General features: G+C 42.0%; 3 protein-coding genes across 6 annotated transcripts in view; 1 reads left to right on the top strand and 2 right to left on the bottom strand.

The window, feature by feature from the left end:
• The window catches only part of osbpl1a (oxysterol binding protein-like 1A), a 23,949-nt gene extending 21,091 nt beyond the window's left edge, over positions 1-2,858 (top strand). For 3 of the 4 annotated variants that reach the window (XM_087179042.1, XM_087179041.1, XM_023425337.2), the window contains exons 24-29: positions 346-472; positions 693-806; positions 893-1,016; positions 1,119-1,209; positions 1,561-1,581; positions 1,943-2,858. In XM_087179042.1, coding sequence (XP_087035168.1) covers positions 346-472; positions 693-806; positions 893-1,016; positions 1,119-1,209; positions 1,561-1,581; positions 1,943-2,045 — 580 coding nt within the window. In that variant the 3' untranslated portion in view covers positions 2,046-2,858. The remainder of the gene's footprint in view (positions 1-345; positions 473-692; positions 807-892; positions 1,017-1,118; positions 1,210-1,560; positions 1,582-1,942) is intronic. The other variant, XM_023425338.2, reaches the window with a different exon arrangement.
• Positions 2,859-3,204: 346 nt separating this feature from the next.
• On the bottom strand, positions 3,205-16,496 carry lama3 (laminin, alpha 3). Its single transcript, XM_023425344.2, has 37 exons — positions 16,236-16,496; positions 15,742-15,855; positions 15,464-15,576; positions 15,304-15,387; positions 15,000-15,103; positions 14,750-14,898; positions 14,527-14,637; positions 14,316-14,418; positions 13,953-14,114; positions 12,695-12,891; positions 12,497-12,613; positions 12,258-12,412; positions 12,037-12,175; positions 11,637-11,736; positions 11,432-11,548; positions 11,160-11,330; positions 10,904-11,055; positions 10,052-10,258; positions 9,823-9,974; positions 9,578-9,740; positions 8,856-8,983; positions 8,614-8,764; positions 8,410-8,514; positions 8,176-8,309; positions 7,689-7,806; positions 7,041-7,175; positions 6,840-6,964; positions 6,629-6,751; positions 6,429-6,540; positions 6,214-6,332; positions 5,943-6,123; positions 5,100-5,249; positions 4,515-4,674; positions 4,304-4,431; positions 4,133-4,226; positions 3,946-4,053; positions 3,205-3,836 (listed from the first exon to the last, which is right to left on the bottom strand). Exons 1-37 carry the CDS (start codon positions 16,428-16,430, stop codon positions 3,691-3,693), a joined length of 5,022 nt encoding a protein of 1,673 aa, XP_023281112.1. The 5' UTR covers positions 16,431-16,496; the 3' UTR covers positions 3,205-3,690.
• Positions 16,497-19,998: 3,502 nt separating this feature from the next.
• Positions 19,999-23,967, bottom strand: cts12 (cathepsin 12). Its single transcript, XM_023425335.2, has 8 exons — positions 23,929-23,967; positions 23,092-23,237; positions 22,872-22,991; positions 21,957-22,121; positions 21,647-21,868; positions 21,387-21,555; positions 20,918-21,023; positions 19,999-20,814 (listed from the first exon to the last, which is right to left on the bottom strand). Exons 1-8 carry the CDS (start codon positions 23,957-23,959, stop codon positions 20,715-20,717), a joined length of 1,059 nt encoding a protein of 352 aa, XP_023281103.1. The 5' UTR covers positions 23,960-23,967; the 3' UTR covers positions 19,999-20,714.
• Between the last annotated feature and the right edge of the window lie 407 nt (positions 23,968-24,374).

The raw sequence follows: 24,374 nt of genomic DNA, 5'->3' as shown, positions 1-24,374 counted from the left end.
ACACACACACACACACACACACACACACACACACACACACACACACACACACAGACAGACAGACACACAGACACACACACACACAGACACACAGACACACAGACACACAGTCACACAGACACACACACACACACACAGACACACAGACACACACACACACACACACACACACACACAGTCACACAACGTGACAGTGAGGGAAGTTATGTAGAAACAAGATGCCGATAACGAGATAATCTGATTTAGATTTTTATTTTGGAGATTTCTTATCGGTTGAACGTTTGAGGCTCAAACTGACAGAAGTTCTCATCATGTTATCTGCATGTACATGTGTTTGCTCCACAGCAAAAAGAAGCTGTGTGCTCTCTATGGGAAGTGGACGGAGTGCCTGTACGTCGTCGACTTCGCCGCCTTCGAGGCGCACAAGAAAAATGACAAGAAAGGAGCAGAGGAGAAAAAAGGCAGCAAAGCGGTACGAAGTGTTTTTCTCCTGAATCCCATCATGAGTCAGCGTGTGGATAAATGTTCGACCACTGAGCTGATGGAGTCAAGGAAAAGGATCATATCAGAAGATCTGCGCTCATCCACAGTTCATCACTCTGTCAGTGAAGTACAGTATCATTATGCAGAGAACTTATTGCATCGTTGTGTGTGTGGGTGTGTGTGTGTGTGTGTGTGTGTGTGTGTGGCAGGGCTGCAGCGAGGGTCAGGAGGAGCTTCCTTCACCTGCTGCAGACACTGTGCAGGTGATTCCTGGCAGTCAGCTGCTGTGGAGAATCGCACCCAGACCGGCTAACTCCGCCCAGGTCCGCCCAACGATAAACATTCACAAGAGTGTCGTCTCGACACCAGGAAGTGTTTTTTTAACGTGCAAAATATCCTTTCATTCCAGATGTACAGCTTCACGTCGTTTGCAATGCAGCTGAACGAGCTGCACAAGGAGATGGAGGGAGTCATCCCTCAGACCGACTGCAGACGGAGGCCAGATATACGAGCCATGGAGAACGGGGACATCGGTAATAATTATTAGTGATGTACTGGAACTTAAAAGTAAATAACACTCTCACTTCAGTCTGAGTATTATTATTATTATTATTATTATTATTATTATGAAATAGATATGGCCAGTGAGGAGAAGAAGAGGCTCGAGGAAAAACAGAGAGCTGCTCGAAAGAACCGCTCCAAATCTGAAGAGGAGTGGAAAACAAGGTGAGATCAGACGAACGTGTCCTCTCTTTCATCAGCTGATCTGCAGTCAGTTCTCATGAGTGCTGTCTTTGTTACTGAGAGGAATATTAAGACGACAGCCTTCATCAGTGTCCATAACATGGCAATAATTGATATTTAATATGAATAAATGGTGAACATCGTCAGCTCTAGTTATCCTTACTTAAATTTCTTAAATATACTTTATATGTAGTTTTCATTGTGGCTGAATCCAGTTTCCTTCCATGATGCTGGAATTTCATCATCTTGACTTTGTTGCTTTGACGTGTTGGAGCTAAATTTCCATTTTCTCTTCACTTGTCTTTTCTGTTGCGTCCTCGCTCTGCTGTGAAGGAGTCCTGCGCTGGGTCCAAGGTTAGAGCTGCTGGCTGTTTTCACTCTGTGTTTCCAGACACTTCTTACTCTTGATGTGAATGTGTGTTCAGATATGACAGAGAACGATTCATCTGCTCTTCCCTCCACCAGCGTGGCAGCTCCACTTAGTGGCACTAGACGGAATTAACTCTTAATGTCACATGACAACCCCCCCCCCGAATGTTTCCCCTCCTTCCTTTTAAATATTTAAAGATTATTTAAAGATATAACAAGACTAAATTCAAACAACCAAATCGTAGATTACCATGATGAAGCATGACTGACCTTCCCTCCTCGCTTCATCTTATTTGTTCAGGATCTGATTTTGTGTGTGTGTGTGTGTGTGTGTGTGTGTTTTCAGGTGGTTTCAACAGGGACAAAACCCCCACAACAGCTCCCAGGACTGGCTCTTCTCTGGTGGGTACTGGGACAGGACGTACAGCGAGCTGCCGGACATTTACTAACGGACACTTCCTGTGCAGTGTCGTCCGTGCCGAGCAGCATCAACAGTTTTTTAATGGAACAGCTACAGTAACTACAAGCTGTATGCAAACAGTGTACTTCAACTGCGTGGCCTTATTCTACTTTATAATGCTGAAACTGCATCAAAATGTCAATAATCAATATTTAAAAGGGCAGAAATGTAAAGTTGTTTGACAATGTTTTTGAGATGTAGTATTTGTATTTATACTGAGACCAGACTGTTTCTCTCCATCATGTTCTCAGCACAGTGGAGAGGTGCTGATGATGCTTTTAGTGTCCATCTGTCTCTTTTTAAATGTCCATAATAGTGTGTCGACTCTGGCTGTATATCTGTGTACATACTTCACACGAACCCGACCGTCAGTGACCTCATCACGCCGTTCACATTTCCTCTGGACTCGTGTTAAACTCTCTAAACCGCTTCCAGTTCACTTCATATGAGATGGATGTGGGTGTCGGCCATTTCTCCTGATACGGTGAAACACACTATATTTTCTGTATCACTATTACACACGTGAGCTGAGTTTAAAATCATCTGCCACATGTTTTGTTTGTTTTTATCTCGTCCACTGAATCCTGTGTCTGTTATGTTTCATATATTATAACACACATAAGACTGAGTTCTGTGAAGAGGTTTATTAATAGTTCTGCTGAAACTCTAAAATCTGTGCATCAGACTAAACTAAGTGGGTTGGGGGTTGTAAGGTCACGTGACATGGAAAATGTAGAATTTTAAGGTGTTTTGCCTCAATTATAGTATTTTATTGCAAACCTAAATAAAACACTTCAGTGCATTCATGAATGTTTTTACTGTTTCTGTTGGGTATGTTGGGAGCGCAGGACAAGTTTCAGAGAAATCTGAAGATGAAGTGTGACCTCTAACTCAAGGGCCGGTGGTTCGATTCCTCATGTCGAAGTTTATTCGGGCAAAATACTGAATCCAAATTTCCCCCAATGTGTCACCGGTGTGTGAGTGTGTGTACAGTGTGTATATATATATATATGTAGAGAAAAGAGCTGTGTGATGGTGTGTGTGTGAATGTAAGATATAGTGGGAACATTTGCAGTATTACAGCAGCACAGAGGACAGTACAAAGAAAACTGCAAAATGTCAATAACAACACTAAAACTACAATCAGCTCCTGGTGGTTTTTCTTCAGCTCGGCTTTTAATGAAATATGGTTTTCAGTCATTAGTCACTTTTATTGTTGCAATTATGATCTGAAGTGTATTTTATTCAGTCTCTCTCTCTTGTTTGCTAATGTTATTATAGCTTTTTAAATCTATTATATTGTATCTCATAGCTTTCTTACTTGGGTGTTTGTTTCCACCTCTGGATACAGATGTTGGTGAGTAAAGGAATGAAGTTTGAAGCTTCTAGACTGGTAAGTAAACAGTCTGTTAATGCTAACGTTAGCTATGTAGCAATAGCAAAACAAACACCTTCTTAACATTTCTCTTATCATACTAGTACTACACACTACTACTAACTAGTTCTACTCTAATACAAGAACAATGTTTTTACTTTAGTTCTGTCTCCCTCATGGACACTTCCACATCAGCTGGTGACTTCTTGCCTGACGTGGCAACAGAATTTCGAATGTGGGTTTTGTGGGTTTGACGTCATCAGTGTTTGGGGCATCCATCGATGCTCACGGGATCAACCACCCTGGGTTGTGTCTCAGATGCAACAGGCCAGTCATTAACCTTAATGTTTCGCAGGCAGCCCACAAAGGGTGAGGACACGGGGACATGTCTGGACTTCGTTGTCCCTGAATGGAGAAAAGGAAAAGCAGAAAAAGAAAGAATCTGGTCAGAATTTATTTCATAAAAAGTTGATTTTCTTTAAAAGACATTCTGTGAAATGTTTGATGGATTTACCTCCGATGTAAAGTGAATCCTGTGAGTGTGACACGGACGCGAAGGGGACGGCCTTCTGCTCAGACACGGAGTCCACCACTAGTTTGATAACTTCATGTTGTTTGGACACTGATGGACAAGATCACAAGAATTTAAAATTTAGAGCCACTCACATATGATCAGGTGACGTCAGCGTGTGGAGTCATACCTGTAACCATGTGAAACTTTCCATCACACAGGTTTCCACGAGGCGTCACAGAGACACTGACAGCGCCGCTGCCGTTATCCACTTTAACACCCACCTGGTAAAAGACTGCAGTCAGTGAACATGGTTGTTTAATTAATGCACTTTTTAATTCTTAGCGCTGAAAGGTTTTACCTTGTTTTCCATTAAGAACACATCAAGGCCGGCCTTGTCACTTCCAACATGGAAGAGAAGACCTGACCGGTACTGAGGACGCAGCTCGAAGGACAACACAAAGTGGGAGCCAACACTGAAGTAATTATCTATAACAGACATATTATTCATTAGACGTGAGCGTTTGTTGTAACCTGTAATACATCAGGATCAAAAGAATGAAACGTCAAACCTAAGACAATGTGACCCCCGCCAAAGTACGTCCCCAATTCTGTGAGACTGTCGGGACACGGTAGAGTTTTGTGGCTCCTCTGCGGTTCCCCCACAGCCATATTATTCACTTTGAAATCCCGAATACAGCCGGTAATGCTGTTCATGGGAACGTTAAGTTCCTGTGGGACGACCAGGAGAGAAGAGAGGGTCTCTTCAAAATAAAATCTCAAAACAGTCCAACCAAATATCAAGATATACGTGTTTTCACCAGAGGAACATAATTATAATCTTGTAGTTTCAGGTGTTTTTTAATTACATATAATTATGATCTTGTATTTTATGTTTCAGGTATAGGCGATGCTGCCACTAAACAGCACCTCAAAGTTTTATTTGTGAGATGCCAAGTTTCAAAACAGTGAAATGAGGGTCGAACAAAAAAACAAAAACAAAACAAAACCGTTTTTTTCCATAATTATGAAAAATGTTGTCTATGGCACGAAATATCATGATTTTATCAAATATTGGCCCAAACCTAGTCGTGTGTGAAAATGTGTGACAGGCTGTTTAATAAATGGTCCGACAGTGACGGAGGTTTGATACAGACCTTGATGGTTCTGCCTGTGGGATCAACTCCCAGGTGCACGGGGGTGAGCAGGTCCAGAGATGATCCCTCATTGTCGGGTAAGTGACCATCAGTCACACGGAATCCATCAACCAGCAGATGAAAAGCGCTTTTCTCCACACTGAGCTCAACCTACACACACACACACACACACACACACACACACACACACACACACACACACACAGGTAAAGTGATAAGTCGTCAGCATAAAGACATCAGTAAAACAGATTTGAGGTCACTATCACTGTAATGTACAGGAGACTGAAATGATATAACTCTATATGTGCAGTAATTGATTGTTCACAAAACCCCGCCCCCCCCCAAACAGTGATTGGCCAATCACAGCTTACTAACTTGATTTCTCCTATAGACTACCATTAGAGATGTCTGTAAACTTAAACATGACACATTTAGTATTAAGGTCAGTTATTACTCTTCAGTTTTAAGAATTTTGAATCCATTCCTTTACATTTGAATAACTTCAACATATCAAAGCAGGAGAAACAGTAAAGCAAGCAAACCTGGAAGCTAGAAAACTTTTTGGCTAACAGTGACATCCAAAAGTCTGAGACCACTTTCCCATGCTAGGCTAGTGTTAACTAGCATAGTAACCTAATGACACGTTTTCAAAATAAAATAGTTACATCAAAGATCCTTTTGCAGGGTTTTTGTTTTAAAGCAAATGATCTAGAAATACTAAAAATTCAGCTGGAGACCGTCGTCATAGTTAAAGTTAGCATTAGCTTAGATTATAGCTACTGCTCATCAACAGGCCTAGCAACAGTAACTAAAGGGGGAGGGGCTTAGCGAGCGGTCAGTTACTCTGTGCCAGGTCCCGTCGTTACTCTTCTGCTTGTGCTGGATGATTCTGTTTTGTCCCAGCGACATCTTGATCTTGCCGTTGGCCATGAACAGTGCCAGCAGGGGTACGACGCCCCTCCCCGCCACCTGCAGGATCAGCCCATTGGACGACTCGGTCTTAACGTCGAGAGAGAAGTGAGGCCTGAGACGCAAGCGAGAGACACAACGGTGAAGTTTCATATGAATGAATATATAGTTGGTTGGCTGAATGAATGAATGAATTTAAAGTAACCTGTAATTAAGGTCGTGTTGTGGCAGGGTGTAACTGATCCAGCTGTCTTCGTCGTAGAGCTGGTGTTCACCACGGTGCGCTCCTCTGTTTCCACACGGGATGCGTGCAGGAGGCTGAACCTGACAGCAGGTAGAGAAATGACCTGTATCACCACCCAGCACTAAAAGCAAGAGGAGAATCACTGTGCTGGAGGAACGGCGGCTTGTTGTGCTCACAGGTTTGTGACTCTGATGCTCTTGTGGTGCTCGGACACCGGACGGGCCAAGAACTGTGTCTCCCGTTAGTGAGAATGAGCTCAGATCAACAGGAATAAAGCTCTGCTCCGGTCTGCGTCAGAGATTTCCATAAAACGTTAATTGATGTTAACATTAGGAAAAAGCTGAACCATTAAAACAACGTTAACAGATTTCCAAACCTCCTTGTATAAAGGTTGGAGATCCAGGCTTTGAATTTCTCTCCAGGCGAGTTTTGATGCTCTGGCCTGACGTGATGTGATTGTCCCTGAATCACTTTCACATTATCAATGCTGAGCTCCAACCTGAGAAAATCATGACGGCTTCAGTGATGGGCTTTTTAGATTTTAACTGAGGTAAAGGTGCTTGTGTTGGCAGGAGGACTCATCTTACCCTGTGGGCCTCTTCACTGCAGACAGGTAGTGCCAGCTGCCATCGCTGTATCTTTTATCAGACTTCAAGGTAAAATCACTGCTGCTGAATACGACACAGCCGTCAGCCAGGGACAGCCGAAGGTCCTGCCAGAAGATCAGAGAGTAGTAACAGAGTCATCTCCATCAGTTGATTCTCATTTAAACGCTGGATCCGGTTTACCTGAGAGCTGCCGCTGAGCAGAACACCGTGTCTGTCCGAGGACCTGAAGCCCAGAGAGACTCTGACCGGCCGTTCATCCTCAACAAACAGGGAATCGATGGACAGAGCCGAGGACAACGGAGCTGCACGAACACCCTGCACAACCAGGAACACACCGATTACACTCCTTTCTAAATACTGAAGTCTCCATTACTTACTTTTCAGTTTCAGTTTCACTTTAAACTTTGGCTTTTAATTTAAACATTTTCATTTTCAATTTACACTCCAGGATTTTCAATTTCACTTTTTATTTGTACATTACCAATTCACAATAATATTCTTCTTCCGTTTCCCTTTTTCTTCTTTGACATTTCATTATGTTAAATAAGAATAGTTTATTCTCCATTTTTATGCCTCCGCGCCGGCGACAGTCAAAGCTGGAGGCCATTTAGTTTTCGGGTCACCGATTCTCATGGACACGATATCTCAGTAAACATTCATTTTGACTCAAGCGCGAACTGATTAGTGGTCAAAGGTCAAAAGGCCAAAAGGTCAAGGTCAGTCCTTTTTTAAAAGTATTGATCCTGTGATAGACATTTTAAAGCAACATTAAGTCAAATACATTAAACTTAGCGCAGTCATGTATATCATTGCGTTTTGGCAGTTTACCAGTAGTGGGACGGGACATCCATCACTGACACCCAGCGTCCTGTTGTACTCCACGATCTCCCCGTCTGCTGTCAGGTGATCCACACATCCTCTCAGCGGTGGAGCTGTGATGTTGTGCCTGACATTCAAACACAGTACGGAGGTTAACCCGAGGAGCTGAAGCTGTGATGCTGCATGGGGTGGGCTCACTTCTTGGTAAATGATTTATAAGACCATCAAAAAAGCTTTGCATTAGCTCGAAGTCTCTTAAATATTTGTTTGTTAAAGAAATGTGAAAGGAGTAGAGAGTAGAGAGTATCAGCAGGTCCCCTCTCTCACCTGTTCACAACGTTCAGGTGAAAGAGGCAAATCAACTGAAATGATTTTAATTTTAACAATAAATGAACACAAACTTTTGTCTTTGGTGGATCATAGTAGCAACACTGGAAATACATTTCATGCAAAGCATTAAGATCTCCTGTAGTATGGGCCGGATTTGTTCTGTTACCTCTGCCTGAGCCGTGCTGGGAGACCCCCCACGTAATAACTCCTGTAGTTTGTAGGAATGTGAGCTGTGGAGATTTGCTGCCGTCCGTACTGCACAATAAACCGGTCTGCAGTCGTGATCGCAAAGGATTTGTCCTGAGACAGGAAACATGCTTTTAGTAGACGAACACGCATTCAGACAGCTTGCACTGCGTAATGTTCACTATGGAAAGTAACTGATCTTTGATCATCTTACGATGAGAGACACTTTTTCAGCCGTCTGAGCTCGCAGCTCTCGACCGTCTTGTCGTCCCTGAAGCACCAGGAAACCTCTCTCCACATGCAGCCAGAAAAAAGACTCCTGCAGCAGAGAGACGACATCGATCATATATCTGTTTGTAGACCGAGTATTTGACTGGTGCTTCTGCAAATCTGTTCAATTCAACTAGAAACCTCATACTTCATCTCCAATGTAGAATAACAAGGCGTCGGCCTCTCTGCTGTTTGTGTGAAATCTGAACAATCTTCTCGTTTTCTTGTCCGGCTCCTTAATGAACGCCAGGCGGTAACCTGCCCCGTTGTAGTAATCAGACACCTCTGACTGGGGAATCCTAAACAAATAAAGAATTATGTCTTTATTTCTCTATGTGGTAATTACAACAACAAAGCTATGTACACATAGTGATCAGCTTTAAACCTTACTTAATATGAGGCTGCTTTGCATCCATGTTGACTGCGTGTTTGTAGTTGAACAGGCAAACAGGATTGTCATTGATGTAGGAGAGTTTCATTGCTCCTCTGTATTTGGGGTAACGCAGCTCCAGCGGAGGCTAAAGGAGGAATGCCAACATGTCATGAATGAATGAGTTAACACTGAACAACCATGTTGCTCATTCATGATTCTCCAAACTCATTTCAAGGACTCAAACAAAACCCCAACTTCATCTTTGCGCTTAATTGCTCAATGGGACTTTATAGTTTGTGCCAGTTACATCCAGAATCTTACTTCTGCCGAGAGGAGGATGATAAAAAATTAAATAAATTAGTATCAGGTACTAAGTCATAGTTATGAGATTGTAAGATATAATTAATTACTAAGTCAAAATAATGAGTTATTAAGTTATAATGAAAATTATTACTTAGGAAATCCAAAGTACAAACTGCAGTACTAACCCTAAATTAAAATTTTAAAACATTTTAAAACAAATTAAAATAATGAGATGAGATCAAACTTATGATTAACAGTAATTAAGAATTTTGATTTAGGAAGTCACAAACATTCGGAGTTTGAGTTATGATATCAAAATTATGAGATAATACGTTTAAATGTTCATGGTTTGTTCTTGTCTTGGTGGGGGTCAGGATTCGGGGTTTTGGATGTTGTGTATCTGAGATTTAAAGAACGAGCGGCGGTGGCAGGTTACCGTGAAGTCGTCAGGATAGCCGCCCACGTAGACAACAACACTGTTTACATCCAGGTCGAGGACGCCGGTCGTGGTGTTTGGAAGGTTATGATTAGGAGCGAGACTGACGGGCATCTGTGATGTGAAGTTCTTGGTGATGTTCACTTCGGCGTCTTGGTAAACTCTGCAGGAATTGTCAACATGGAGATAATCAACACGGTGATTACACCTGTTGCAGTACGTTCCCCTCAGAGAGTCACGCTCACCTGTGAAAGACGACCCTGTCAAAGTCTGACGAGTTCACGTTGGTGCTTGTTGTTATTTGGCTGGTTTCCACCTGATGGACGACTCCACCCAACTTGTAGACACAAATCAACACACTGTGTCTGATCGCCATCCCGATGTAGTCTCCGGACGCCTGGAAATGAAAGAGCAATGACAGAGATCTGAACAGGACTGTACGACTCTCTGTATAAACGAAGGAGGCAGACTCACGTCCTTGTTGCCCAAGTAGAAAACGAAGAGGTTGACATCTCTGCGTTTGTCTTGCCGTCGCCTTCGTCTGCGGTCGGCTTTGGAGGGATTGTTTCCACGGTGATTGAGAAGCAGATCGACGGCTGTAAACGCTTTAACGTCCTCCAGGTTTTCCGGAGGACGAAGCTCAACATGACCTTTTCCGCTGAACGTGGTGGCAACGGAGAGCTGTAAGAGGATCAGGTGACAAGTGCTTTCATGTCATTTGGTCAAATTAAGTGATTTAAAGTAAGTTGAGTAACAATAAAACCAACTTACCATCTGTCCATTATCAGCTTCAATGTCACTGTTTTACTCTTGTCCCACATTCAGACTTACAAGGTTCAACAATTAAAGTTTAAAAATATTATTTATCTGAAAACTTTTAAGGTACCTGAATAAAATAATACTCAAATAATCAAAACACATTTTAGGTTTTGTTGTGAGACGGTTGTCAACATTGATTTTGACACAAAATACAGCGGTCACACGGTATCACCGTCATTCCCACCACAGTAAGTATTTGACGGAAGTAATTTTAACCTTTTAAGTGTATTTAGCATGTATCACATGTTAGCTGTCAAATCAAAGCTAACACGTTAAGCTAGCTTGTTTTTTTCACAAAATGTCCCTTTGGCCAGATGTCCCTCTGTTTTGGAGAAGACAAGATTTAAGACATTAGATTTGTCCTTTAGTCACATTCAGACACTCACACAAACACACAGCTTTTCTTAACTATAAAAGCTGCACAGTCGTCGCCAAAAAGTATTTATCATAGCTGCTTTAAATCAAAGCTGACAGGTAAGAAACAACAAATTAAAAGCAGCGTCTTACCCTGTTGACAAAGTTTCTCGTCTCCTCTATCAAGTCCCTGATTCTCCTGATGCTTTCTGTCATGTTGGCACTAGGGGGCGCCTTCCTGATGAGCGCCTCAACGTCACTGAGGGTGTTCGTCAACACGGGAAGAGATGCGTTCAAGTTCTCCACTGAAACACAGAAAACAAACCAAACAAATATCAAAAAAAAAAATAAAGAAGGGTAAAATGTAATGTTATATTTTAAGGACACATTCGCACCATTGAATACTCACATGCCCGTTCTGCATCAGTCAACTTATCCTCCATGTTCACAACGACACTGGGCGACGTTATTCTTTCCACTTCCTGGCTGATGTTCCTCAGTCTCTCTGTTATGTTTCTGACGGTGGAGTTCGACGCCGTGGCAGCTGTTTTCACAGACTCTATCAGGACTTTTGTGTCGTCTGAAATCAAAGCACCAAGATGACCTGCTGTGTTTGTAGGTACTCTGCATAACCTGATGTTTCCTGTCTCCTGTGCAGCAGATTTTGAGCGACCCACCGACCTCCTCTGATGGTTTTGAGGTGATCGCTGACGGCTGAGATGACCGTTCTCAGCAATTCTCTTTTTCCCTTCTGCTCCTCGACGCGTCCTTTGTTGGTGTTCACTGTATGTGAAAGCGCTGTTCAAAAGAAACGGAAAAGCATTTAATATTTTCAAAATTAATATAATTCTATGTGGCTTGTTATAAGTGATGTTTTTTTACACACTTTCCAGGTCCTTCTGAGTGTTGTTGGCTTCTGCTTGTATATGAGTTGAATTATCTTTGAGTCCTTCAGCCCTGTTGACCTCACCTCCCTCCTTCACATCCTAATTAACAGGAACACAATCATATCATTATTTTTGATAAAACATCATTGACTCAAACGTTCCATATTTTACACTGTTTTATTTGAAGTGTTGATCCAGAAGAAGATATATATCTGTTGTTTTAAGAACCAAAAACCATCTCAGTGTAGTTTTACATCTCCTCTCTCAGGCAGATCTCAGGTAAAACACTCAGAGAAATCAAATCCTGTAAAGTTGGACGCTGGGTCCAGGTGGGCGGGGCTTCATCGGGACATCTACCTGTATACTATATGGACCTGTAGCATTTAGGTGTTCAGTTACCTTTAAGGCTCCTTCAGCAGCCTCTCTGGACTGATCTGCTGCCATCTCCGTCTCATCTATGACACTGATGATGTTGTTATAAGCTCCTTGATGCGGCACGCGGAGCCGCTCAGTGCTGTTGGTAGCGTCATGACGCGCTCTGCGTCACACAGAAAGGTGTATTAATGTCAACATAAACACAAAACAACATGTGCCCCCGTTCTTTCCATCTTTAAACTCACTGTTGAAATCCTGCTGCAGCTGTGTGAAGCTGCTGTGCACGCTCCTCAGCCTTGGTTACTAGATCCACCTTGGCCCTGATGTGGAGGATCATATTAAGCTTCCTAAAGACTTCCTGTCTGGCGCCATCTACTGGAGCTGCATGATTCTCAAACTCCTGCAATTCACACACACTAAACTCAGTTTGCGCGGTTTCAAAACTCGTCCCGTGGAGTCGCGGTGGTGAAAGACGCCAGCTTACTTTTTTAATCTCCTCCAGCATTAAGAAGGTGTCGGTGACATTTTTCAACAGATGTTTTGTCATTACAGTCGCAGGAAGGAGCGTGTCTCGCGCTCTCTCCATCTGAGTCTGAAGATGCTGGAGGATGATGAGAGGCAGATGAAGACAGGTGAAGACATCGGTATGACGCGACACATTTGAAGCTGTGTTTCAGCTCACCTGCAGATGTTGTAGGGAGGCGTGACTCTTCAGGTTGAGGCCAGGTGTCCTGTCCACTCTGTCCTCCGCCTCTGACAGCAGCCCGGACAGATCTCTCAGGGCAGAGTCCGAGGACATCAGTGAGTCCGAGGTCTGGCTCAGGACAGGCGGGACGGTTTCCATAGGAACCGCCATGTTGTCCCTGATTAGGTTCAACACTGAGGAGAAAGTGCAGATTGAAGCTAGTTACTTGTTTGTTTGTTTGTTTGTTTGTTTGTTTATATTATTTGCTTCTTTTGCATAGTTAGTATTTTTTATCTATTTGGGTATCTGAGGTTAATTAGGAAGGCAGGCAGGTTTAGGACCAGCATGCACCTGGGCCTGTGTTTTTTGGTTTTTTTAACCAGAGCAAGAGAGGCAGCAGGAAACACAATCCTTGTTCTTCTGTTCGCTGCTTGTTTGAATAAATCAAAAGACAAACACGATGGCTTTGTTTGGACAGTGGATTCCTTTGTCTGAGTAATCTTCATCCCATGGTGCATCAGTGGCCTCTTGATTTCATGTTGTATTTGAATTAGTTTGAAGACAAATAGCCACTACAGTAATTATTGGATATCAATATTGACAGAGGTTCCTTTTTTCTTTTATTTCTTTAATGTTTCCTTAAATGAATGGAAGAAAAGAAGACTTGGTTAAAACTCACTAATAAACATTATATCTCGTCCTCTTCCTAGAGTCTCTGCTGATTGCCCTGCTACCTCACGGTGACGACAGGATGTAAGACCCCCGGTTGATAGTAGGTGGATTTATTTACCATTAAACAGAGCCATAGATATTTATGTTTGCAGTCTTTATGCTAAGCTAACTAGCTGCAGGCTGTAGCTTCATATGTACCGTCCAGACATGAGAGCGGTATCCATCATCTCATCGAACTCTTGACAAGAAATCATTAAAGAGAATATCCCAAAATGTCTTTTTAAAATATTGTTATTTTCCTGCATTTCACTTCTGGTGGGAAGGTTGAAAATCTTACGCTTCCAGATCAGCTTTAGTTTTGTTGTTTTTGTTCATCGAACCGAGACGAGAAGCGAAAAACAAAGCATATGTGTTAGTTACGATGGTCGCAGCTTTAAAAGTTGCAGAATATAATTGTTTGTGAACTGATGTTCGGATGAGGAGCCAAACAGCAGTGTGACCCGCCTCTGCACCTTTTTATCCATGAACTGAACACAGTCTTTCCACCAGAGACAAACCAAGTCATAAATGAAAAACTTCTCACAGTTGCGTGCCTCCTCCTGCTCGCTCGCTCTCTGAGCAGTGCAGCCTCTCTCTCTCACTTCCTGCACCATGCGCTGAGCCTCCTCCATCATCCTGACTTTGTCGTTCTCTGAGAGAGTGATGGATCCTCCGGGTTTCACCTCGGACAGCTGCTTTGTCAAATCTGACAAACCGACAGTAAGAGACTCACTGCTGACAGAACTATTCATTCAGTTTCCTGAACAAGTCCCACAAAGTCTGACGTTACTGACCAGAGTTTAGGAAAACTGCTCAATGCTACGAGTGTTTATGAAATCTGTTAATGTGAGATGTGACATCACCTTCAGACAATGCGAACACATACAGTCATATTTGAACGATGTACCTCGTATTACTGTGAGGAGAGATGCAGCTTCATCATCTGCCTCCAATATGGCTCCATTCACATTCTGCAAAACCTTCTCCAGATGTGACTCAGTTTGAAGAGTCTGGAAATTTAATGAAAACAGTGTCAAGACTTGTCATGTGTTTCTGTTCACTGTTTACACTCTCTAGAGAAAGAAGACAGATTCTTCATGAAAAATCACTCCATGTACCTCGTCAATCAGGTGACTCAAGTCCTCTCCAACAACATTCACATCTTCTTCCAGCTGTTTGACCTTTGGGTCCAGGTGTCTCACAGCAGCGCTGTAGCTCCCAACCAGGATCTGGAAAACAGCAGCGGTGAGCAGAAAGAAACAGTGTCATGTGATATAAATATAACAGGAATTGTGATTTTTTAAATTTTTTTGCCAAGGTCTTTATGGAAAATGTATGTACCTTGGATTCATAGACGTTAGCCTCCCAGATGTTCAGCGTGTGTGAACCAGAGTCAAGACTGATGCTCTGCAGCTGCTGCGTCAGCCAAGCCAGATCATTGTCCTTCTTGTCCAAGTCCATCAGTAAAGAATAGGAGCAGCTGTCACAACCTGTCAGTAAATACAAGGAGAGGATGAAACACAGGATATCTCTAATGCAATATTAAATCACTTACCCCTTCAACACATAGTCACTATAAATGTATATTTACCTGCATTTATAGAGTCACACATGTTCAAGATGCTGTCCCTCCAGTTGCAGGGCTTGCAGCTGCCTCCCTGCACCATTGGGTTGCCACAGTAACCATGTGCACATCTTAAAGAGACGACAAATGAGAAGGAAAAAGCTGCTTTTAAACTTTTGTACTTTTAGTGACAGACCTACTTACTAAAATAATGTGTGTGTCGTTGAGCAGTGGACAACAGGGGTAAGGATGCACGTGATGACAATAACGCTGAAATGTAAATAATGTACATGGTTGGTTGTGTGTGTCGCTCACTGAGCAGCAAACAAACCTCTCACATCTGTCTCCGGTGTAACCACGTTTACACAAGCAGTCAACTTCTCCCGAGCCGACGTCCCGACAGGCCAGAGCGAAACTGAGCCACAACAAATAAGATGTTCAAACTGATCCGGTAGAAAAAACATCAGAGCTGTTAATAAGAAGAGACTGACTTGTTCCATGTGAGGGGACACGGACAGGCACGGCAGGTCCTGTTGGCTGCGTTTCCGTGGTAACCCACTTCACACCGCTCACAGCTGTCACCAATGGTGTTGAACTGACAGTTCTGGAGGTTAGTTGGATGAGACACAACACGAACAACATGCCACAACTAGCTGTCAATCAACAAATGAACATGTGCCACTGTCTTGGTGTGTGTGTGTGTGTGTGTGTGTGTGTGTGTGTGTGTGTGTGTGTGTGTGTGTGTGTGTGTGTGTGAGTGACCACCAACCACACAGTTCCCTGTATGCTCATCACACTCATTGGAGAGTCCGTTGCAGCTGCAGGCGACACACTGACCCCGGGACGCTCCAGTCCATTCTCTGTAGAAGCCAGAGCTGCACTTCTGTACGGACACAGAGAGTTAACACAAGCTAACACGTCACCAGAACTCCTCTGGTCTGGAGGAATCTGTTATCACAAAGTAATCAAGGTCAGGCATAGAGATATAAACGGGTATAGTTGCATAAAATGGCATGTACAGTTCAAGGCCATTATGTAGCATGATGAAGGTTTGAGCATGTAAGGTTGAGCTTTTTTATACCTGTGGTAGAATAAAATGCATGTCTGATAGTGAATGTGGGGTTTGCTATAGATGACATGATCTCTGATCAGAATAAAAATTCAATCTGAATGATTTCTTGACCTTGTTTTGCACCAACATCATCTAAATGAGAAAAGGTAACAAAGATAGAAAAACCTCTATGAACAACAGAGCTGCATTACCTGAGTAACAGCACCTGCTGTTTGGTTGCTGAAGGAAGGATCACAGAACTTTTTCGTGATGTGTGTCCTCTGACGGATCGGAGTTTGTCTCTCACTCCAACACTTTGGCTGTTTCTGAGCAGAGGGACAAACCACAGCGAAGCAAAGCAAAGCCGACCACGCTGCAGCCCGAAGTAAAGATCTGTTCCAGCGCATTGTAAGTTATTCAGTGACCCATTTGAGTCTAGCAGTAACACAAAGCCTCTGCCTTTCCTCGTCCTCAGGTAAACCTTGTAGCAGGTGAACCTTGGAGCTTTTTATATAAGACACAATAAGAAAAGCTGGACTGTGAGAAACAGCCAACGTAATGGAGTATAGGCTTTCACACAGGAGGGTTCAAAGTTCAATGAGGTGCGGTTGCTCTTGCAGACATAAAATGCGGCATGCAACAAGAAACACTTAGAAGAAAATGGTTATCACTTTATTATCAGTCTGTTAAAACACTTCACTTGATCCAGTAAGTAACTGATATTAAATGTATTTATGATGATCAGACAAAACTGAAAAATGTACTTGCATTGAAAATAAACCACAACTGTGGAAACACACTTAAGACCTCCAGGCTCAGATTTAACCACCACCACCACCCCTCCCCCTCTCTATGTCATTTCTACCAAGTACAACAAGTGTTATATTACAAAAAAAAGTCTTGCAGTCTGAAGATATAACATGAAACTTAAAAACAAGCAGAAGCTAACATTGCTCAGTCGTTCTGACAGTGAGGAATTTGTTTCCACCCTGATTTACTTTATTTGGTACAGACTCAATTGGGTTGCTTATTGTATTGATTAATTATTGCTAATTTGTTAAAGCAAAACTGTATAACTTGTGGAACACGTGACACCAGAGAGTGGCGCAACAAAATTCATTCACATGTCATCAGAGAACAAATGACAATCAGGAGGAAGTTGAACAGCGAAGTGAACTAAACACTGTCAAATAAATGTAGTGGAGTAGACAGACCAATATTTGTCTCACTGCTCATGACGGAGCGCCAGTGATAAATTTATATAATGACCTCTTATATTTGTAATGAAATGGCAAGTCAACACTGGAAGAGAAAGGGCGGGCTTTAAGCTAACCAACATTAGTTAGCTAAAACTATAACTTAAGGCTAAAGTTAGAAACAAGCTAACATTAGCATTTATCCATAGACGCTTGACACACTATAATTAAGAACCTCTGAAGGTACACTGTAAAAAAAAAAAAATCTAAAAAACTAATAAGATTTACCCTGAAATTACAGAGAATCTTTAAATTGTTGGTGTGGACATTAACCTTTATAATAACAAGCTACATTTTTAATTACAGATCATTTCTGTCATTTTACATAGATTTGTATTTAATTGAAGAAAGCAGAAACAATACAGTATAAATAAAACAGTAATTTTTCTTTACAAAAATGGGAAATAAATGTAATTCATTGTTATTGGCATAATGCTTGAAATAGTTCTTCCAGGCATGAATATGGGAATAATTCGCACCCTGCATGTCATCACAAAATATTTGTTTATGGAAACTTGGTGAGTTCACTGCTGACAACCTATCCAGTCAGGAATATTGGTGTGTGACAATAGTTGAAGGACTTCTTTCTATTTCTTCTGTACTGTGCCTTTCACTGCCCAGTGGCATTTTTGTTCTCAGGATTATTCATTTCATTCAGTGAAGACTTCTAATGAAGAGTTTTGCAGCAAAGAAGAAAATTCACATCCAGTTTGTACCATTGACTCTGTAGCTGTAAGCAAACCATGGCTCTTTTGTGGAGCAGTTTCACTCCTTCCACTTCCCTCAGAGGTCACCACTGTCTGGACAGCTAGCTATAGGCTAACTAGGCAAACCCACATCTCAAAGTTTACTAAAGTTAAAGGACCAGTGTAGGATTTAGGGGCATCCATTGGCAGAAATGGAATACAGTATTCATAATTATGTTTTCATTAGTGTATCATCACCTGAAACAAGCAATCTCTGTGTTTTTGTTAGCTTAGAATTAGCCCTTCATATCTAAAGGAGTGGGCAAAGACCTGTTTCTACCATGCCTTTGGTTGCCTGATATTCCTCCTTTTTCTTCATGCCTAAAACTAACCGAGTTCGAGCCAGTCAGAGTCAGGGACCCTAACCTAACTTAACCGAACCCTTAGGGGGGGGAAAAAATAAAGAGGCAGGTCCCCTTCTATGGAGCTTGCCATGTCACACTGTCATGTTTCTACATTAACCCAGAGACAAATCAAACATTGGCTCTATTGAGCCTTTTGTGTTGTTACGTTACCTGAAGGTCCTCCACACTGGATTCAGTTGGTTGCAATCTGCAACTTCACCACTAGATGCCACTAAATCCCACAGACTGGTTCTTTAAACTTGACAAAAAACACTGTGGATTTAATATACAGTGGCAAGAAAAAGTATGTGAACCTTTTGGGATGTCATGGTTTTCTGAATAAAATTTGTCATAAAATCTGATCTGATCTTCATCTAAGTCAAGGGTATTGACAAATATAATGTGTCTAAAATAATACCACAAGAAAAAAATCAGATCTTTCATGTCTTTATTGAACACACTCATTCAACATTCAAAATGGCAGTGGGAAAAGTAAGTGAACCCTTTGAATTAATAACTGGTTGACCCCCCCCTTAGCAGCAATAACCTCAACCAGGCGCTTCCTGTAGCTCTGGATCAGAACTGAACATTGTTGAGGAGGAATTTTTGCCCGTTCTTCCTGGTAGAACTGCTTAAGCTCTGCCATATTCTTTGGACTTCTCATGTGTCTGGCTCTCTTCAAGTCAATCCATAGCATTTCTGTTGGTTTGAGGTCTGGGTTCTGACTTGGCCACTCCAAAAGGCAGATTTTGTTTTTCTGGAACCAGTCTGTTGTGGACTTGCTCTGGTGTTTTGGGTCGTTGTCCTGTTGCATCACCAACTTTCTAGAGAGTTTCAGCTGATGTACAGACAGTCTCAGATTATCTTGAAGAATTCTCTGATAAACTTGGGAATTGATCTTCCCCTCAATGATTGCAGGCTGAGCCCAAATCATGAGGTTTCCTCCACCATACTTTACGGTTGGGATGATGTTGTCATGACGATATGCCGTGCCCTTTCTACGCCAGATGTAGTGCTGGGTGTTTTTTCCAAATAGTTCAATCTTAGTTTCATCAGTCCACAAAACATTTTGCCAATACCGCTGTGGAGTGTCAATGTGCGCTTTTGCAAACTTCAGGCGTGCAGCAATGTTCTTTTTAGTAAGCAGTTGCTTCCTTCGTGGCGTCCTGCTGTAGATACCCTGCTTGTTCAATGTTTTACGTATTGTAGACTCATGAACAGAGATGTAAGCCAGTTCCAATGATTCCTTCAAATCTTTGGCTGTCATTCGGGTTTGTTTCTTTACCTCACTGATGAGTCTTCGTTGTGCTCTTGGTGTCATTTTGACTGGGCGTCCACTTCTTGGTAAAGTAGCAACAGTCCCAAAGTGTCTCCATTTGTAGATTGTTTGTCTAACTGTAGACTGGTGAATTTCTAAAGTCTTTGAAATCACTTTATAACCCTTGCCAGCTTTATGTAAATCAACAATTCTTGATCGTAGATCCTCTGAAAGCTCTTTTTGGCGAGGCATGGCTCACACAAACGTGTTATTTTGCAAAACAAACTCCAAAAGTTTGGGGGTTTTTATCAGTCAAAGTAGCTTTAGGCCACACCCCCAAACTCATTGTCTTAACGAGACTCCAGGTATGCTAAAACCTGACACCAATTAGCTTTTCTGAGTTAATTAATTCAAGGGTTCACATACTTTTTCCACAAGCACTATGAGGATTTTTTGGTTATTCTCAATAAAGACATGAAAGATCAACATTTTTTTGTGGTATTATTTAAGACACATTATATTTGTCAATACCCTTGACTTAGATGAATATCAGATCACATTTTATGACAAATTTACTCAGAAAACCATGAAATTCCAAAAGGTTCACATACTTTTTCTTGCCACTGTATCTGCAAGAAAATCCACCAATTGCTACTGTTTCGCTGGAATTAATTGATTTAACTTTTTAATGTGGATTTGACCACACCTTTATAATGCTAAGACTAATGTAAGACTAAACTACTGTAACAAAGTTTTTGCTGTCAAAAGTGAAGAGTTTTGCTTTTATAAACTCTTAGATAGCATTTTCCATATTTGGTGAGTTTGACTTTTAAAAAAATATTTCAAAGGCTAATTGACTCCTGTGTGTACCACGTCCCTGAGAGAAGAAGTGAGCTCACTGTAAAAGACTGATGTGGGATCTTCCACAAAACATCTTCAGTGTCAGAAAGGTTCAGCAGAAGCTTTAGAAGAGATGTATGACAGGACTCTAGAGATGATGTGTAGGAGAAATGACTGATGTTGTTCCACTGACAGACCAGAGGATGAACTTAGTATTAACACTCGACCCTGAAGCATCTTATCAGAATCATAGGATAGGGTACAGGGCGTAGCTCGCAATGCCACAGGTGTTTCTGCCATCCCGGACCATTCGCATGTAGCCGCCTTCGCCCCAACTGGATCCCCAACTATAAACAAAAGGGCAAAAATTCATATTAAAACAAGAAACACTTGCACATTACATATAGTAGAAAATGTAGTGTTTGATCACTTATCCAGAGTCGTTCTGACCTGTTTTTGATGATCCAGTAGTCTTGGCCTCCTTCAGAGCCGTAGCCGACCAGCAGCACCGCGTGACTCAGGTTGTTGGGGTTACAGTTGGGCTCATCGTATATTCCTGTAAATTAAATATGAACCTGTATTAAGTGATTTCTTAAAGTCCCTTAGGGGCAGTAGAGACTAGCTGTAAAAAGAACAGTTGTTACACAGAAACATGATCTTTCTTCTCTCTTTCTTTTATCGTGTTTCTGGCCACATGAACCTTCTGGCCTTTTAGCGCTGGTTTGTTCTCCACCTGGACTCAAATCAAATCAAACTGGTGGAGTCTGCAGAGGTGGGTGATGTCACTATGAGCAACACCTTCCGTATAGATGCATTGACCCCTTGTTAATATAAAAGTATTGATTATAGCTGCTATAAATATTAGATAACCTTCTTTTCATCGGTGACATGATAATTGTGTGGTGGGAATATTTTTAACCTGAGCTGTAGAACAGGAAGCTTGAGTGATCTGCATCAATGGCTACTGTGATTGGACCAATGGTTGCCACGGCGTCAGCCAGAGCCTGCTCATCCCCTTTGGGTATGAACCTGTAGTCTTTGATATGAGCGGCTGCGAGTCTGCTGTCGTAGTAACAGGGCTGGGTGTCCTGTTGAGAGAAAATCAGGAGTAAGTGTTAAGAGCGCGCTGGAAACAGACTGATTTAACTGCTCTGATGGGGGCGGAGCCAGCAGCCTCACCACTGAGGTGTAAGGGTAGGTGCTTGTCGACTGCAGCCCGTTGTTCACCACATAGTCGTAGGCGTTGGCCATCCAGGCTCCGCTGCAGCCGTAGGTACCGTACGCCCTCGAGCAGTCCACCAAGTTCTGCTCACTCAAGGACACGAGCTGACCTGTCCTCTTGTATATTTGTCCCTCGATGGCTCCTGTAGTGCTGAAGGCCCAGCATGAGCCACAGTAACCCTGTGAAGAACAGTTAAAACAATGACTTGAAGGTGGTCACCATTCAGCATGAATAAAACACACTCAGGTGAATGTGAGAAGTTCTTACCTGGTCTTTCACCTCAGTGACATAACCCAGGTTCCTGTAGTCGACAAACCAGGCATCTAACTTCCTGGCGTTGTCACGCAGCCTCCGGGCAGAGACGGTCCTCCCTCTCTTTACAAACTGGGTGTCTATGATGGCACCTTGCAAAACCCGGTACTCTTGTCTGGTCTATGAACAGAGAACATAACGGAGATTGTTTTGCAACGACAACATGTCCCCACAGACTGATTCCACTCTGATGTCGATACGCAGCTACAGCCAGCAGCTTAATGGAGTCCAGGTTGACTTTGACTTTCTATACATTCATTTTTATCTTTGTTAACACCTTTTAAATAGTCCTCACCCACATGATAAGGTGATGTTTTAGTTTTTCTTTCAGTTTGTCTTCTCATTTGGTTAATTTTAGTGTACAGCTGACAACAACCCCCAAAAATACTTGAAAAATGAAATAAGCGCCTATAAAAATGTACAAATGTTTAGTGGTAAGCACTAAAAATATCATTACATTACAGTTCAGGGTTGTAAAAAATATTGTTTCACTACTTACACACAAAAACAGCAGAAAAATATAAGAAATAAAACTATGATAAACTCTATTTACATGTAAAGTGATACTGTCAGGACAAATTTTTGTGCTTGTATGTCTCCAAATCACTGAAAGTAGTAATAATTCACATTTTTGAAAAAGTATTATGGTCTACAGACATAAATGAGCTACAGTGATATACTATAAATAAAACATGCTCATTGTATTCCCCAGGGAATAGACAGAACCTGGAAACAGGGAAACAGCTGGTCTGGCTCTGTTCATACAGATTAAACAAACAACATACTAATAGTGAGAAACAGTTTTTACTTTGGTTTGTGATTGTGAGCAGATGCTTTTACAAACACAGGGAGGGAAATGCCAGTCCTTACCAGGTCTCCATATTTATTCATGGCCATAGTGAACGGCCTCATCCCCATAAAAAACCCTTGATTATTGTCTTCAATCATCCGCATGTTCTCCTCCCAGATGGCCCTCCTCTCCATGTCGTCCTGCAGGATGACACCAAACACATCAAGAAAAACTCACGCACACACACACACACACACACACACACACACCTGTTGTTGGTGTGGGTGGAGTCAGTCTCACCATCTCTTCGTGATTGATGCCATGGCTGTTCTTCCAGATCTCCCACTTGGTCAGGACCGCCTCGTCCGAGTCTGACGCTGCACGCCACGGGCCGCACAGCAGCACCGAGAGCAGAGCTGCTCTCAGCAGGAAGCTGCTCGCCTCAGCTACAAGAGCAGGAGCGTCACAGTTTGTAGATTTGTTGTGATCACACTGTTTGCAAATTGTTCATGCCATTTACAGTAAACTCAGTGGAGTAACTACTGGGGCACTGCAATTGTTGTTTTCGTTGAACACTGAAATTTAGATTTCTGCTCAATGTATAATTAAATACAACTTCTCTGCTTTATTTTCAGTTTCTTCCTTTGAAAACATGATGCTCTCCAGCTCTTCCTGGATTAAATGTGCTTTAAAACGTTTTAGATTGTAGAGTAACGAGACAGCTCCTTCCTGTAAAACAGCAGGATGTTTCCTCGAACAGTTGAAAACATTTCAGTCATTTCTTAACAGGGTTGATTCTCAATGAAAACCTGAGGCTGATGAGACCCTGCATGTTGAAATGTACAGAAAAAATGTCATTCTTATGACTGGACTCACTTAAATGTAGTTATACATAAAAGAAATATACACCTGACATCATATCATAAGTGAGGATTATATGATTTTAAAGGATCCTGACACAGATTAAAATGCTGCAGGTTAAGTTAAACTTTTAGACTTTCACTAGTTTAATTTAGAAAAGGTTCATGTTCCTTAAAGCTTCAGTGAAACTTTAACTAACCTAAAAGCCAACTTTATGTGAAGCCTTGTCACAGACTCTCAGGTTTCAGATGAAATAAAAAGCCTTGACCATCTTACCTGCATGGATGTGAGTCTGTTTTATTCCCATGGTCTGACAGGGACTCTGGACAGCGATGCAGCAACAGACACGCTGTCAACCTTCCTTATAAAGCTTTGCAGTAAGTACATGCCCCTGCTCTACTTTTACCGAATCCCTAAATCAACACTTGTGGCAGCACCTGAGAAGGATATTAGTCAACAAAAATAAGTTGCTTTCGCTGCTCCTCCTCTGTAATACCTCATTATCATTTAGAGAGAGCGAAAGCTGCAATTTCATAAATCCCTCAAATGCTGGTTTATAGTTGAGCACAACACCTGACATATAACTTTCCAAAACCAGGTGTGGAAGAAGTACACAGATCCTTTACTACAGTAGAAAACACCAGCACAGTGATGGAAAATATTCCATTATAGCTACAACTTCTGCATCAAAATCCTACTTAGGTTAAAGTGCAGACGGATTA

This window comes from Seriola lalandi, unplaced genomic scaffold (genome assembly GCF_002814215.2).
Source record: "Seriola lalandi dorsalis isolate HSWRI2012SDOR001 ecotype SW California unplaced genomic scaffold, Sedor1 jcf7180002054773, whole genome shotgun sequence".
In the NCBI taxonomy this organism is placed as follows: domain Eukaryota; kingdom Metazoa; phylum Chordata; class Actinopteri; order Carangiformes; family Carangidae; genus Seriola; species Seriola lalandi.
Note: the sequence above shows the minus strand (reverse complement) of the source record. Positions and strands in the feature narration are given on the sequence as shown.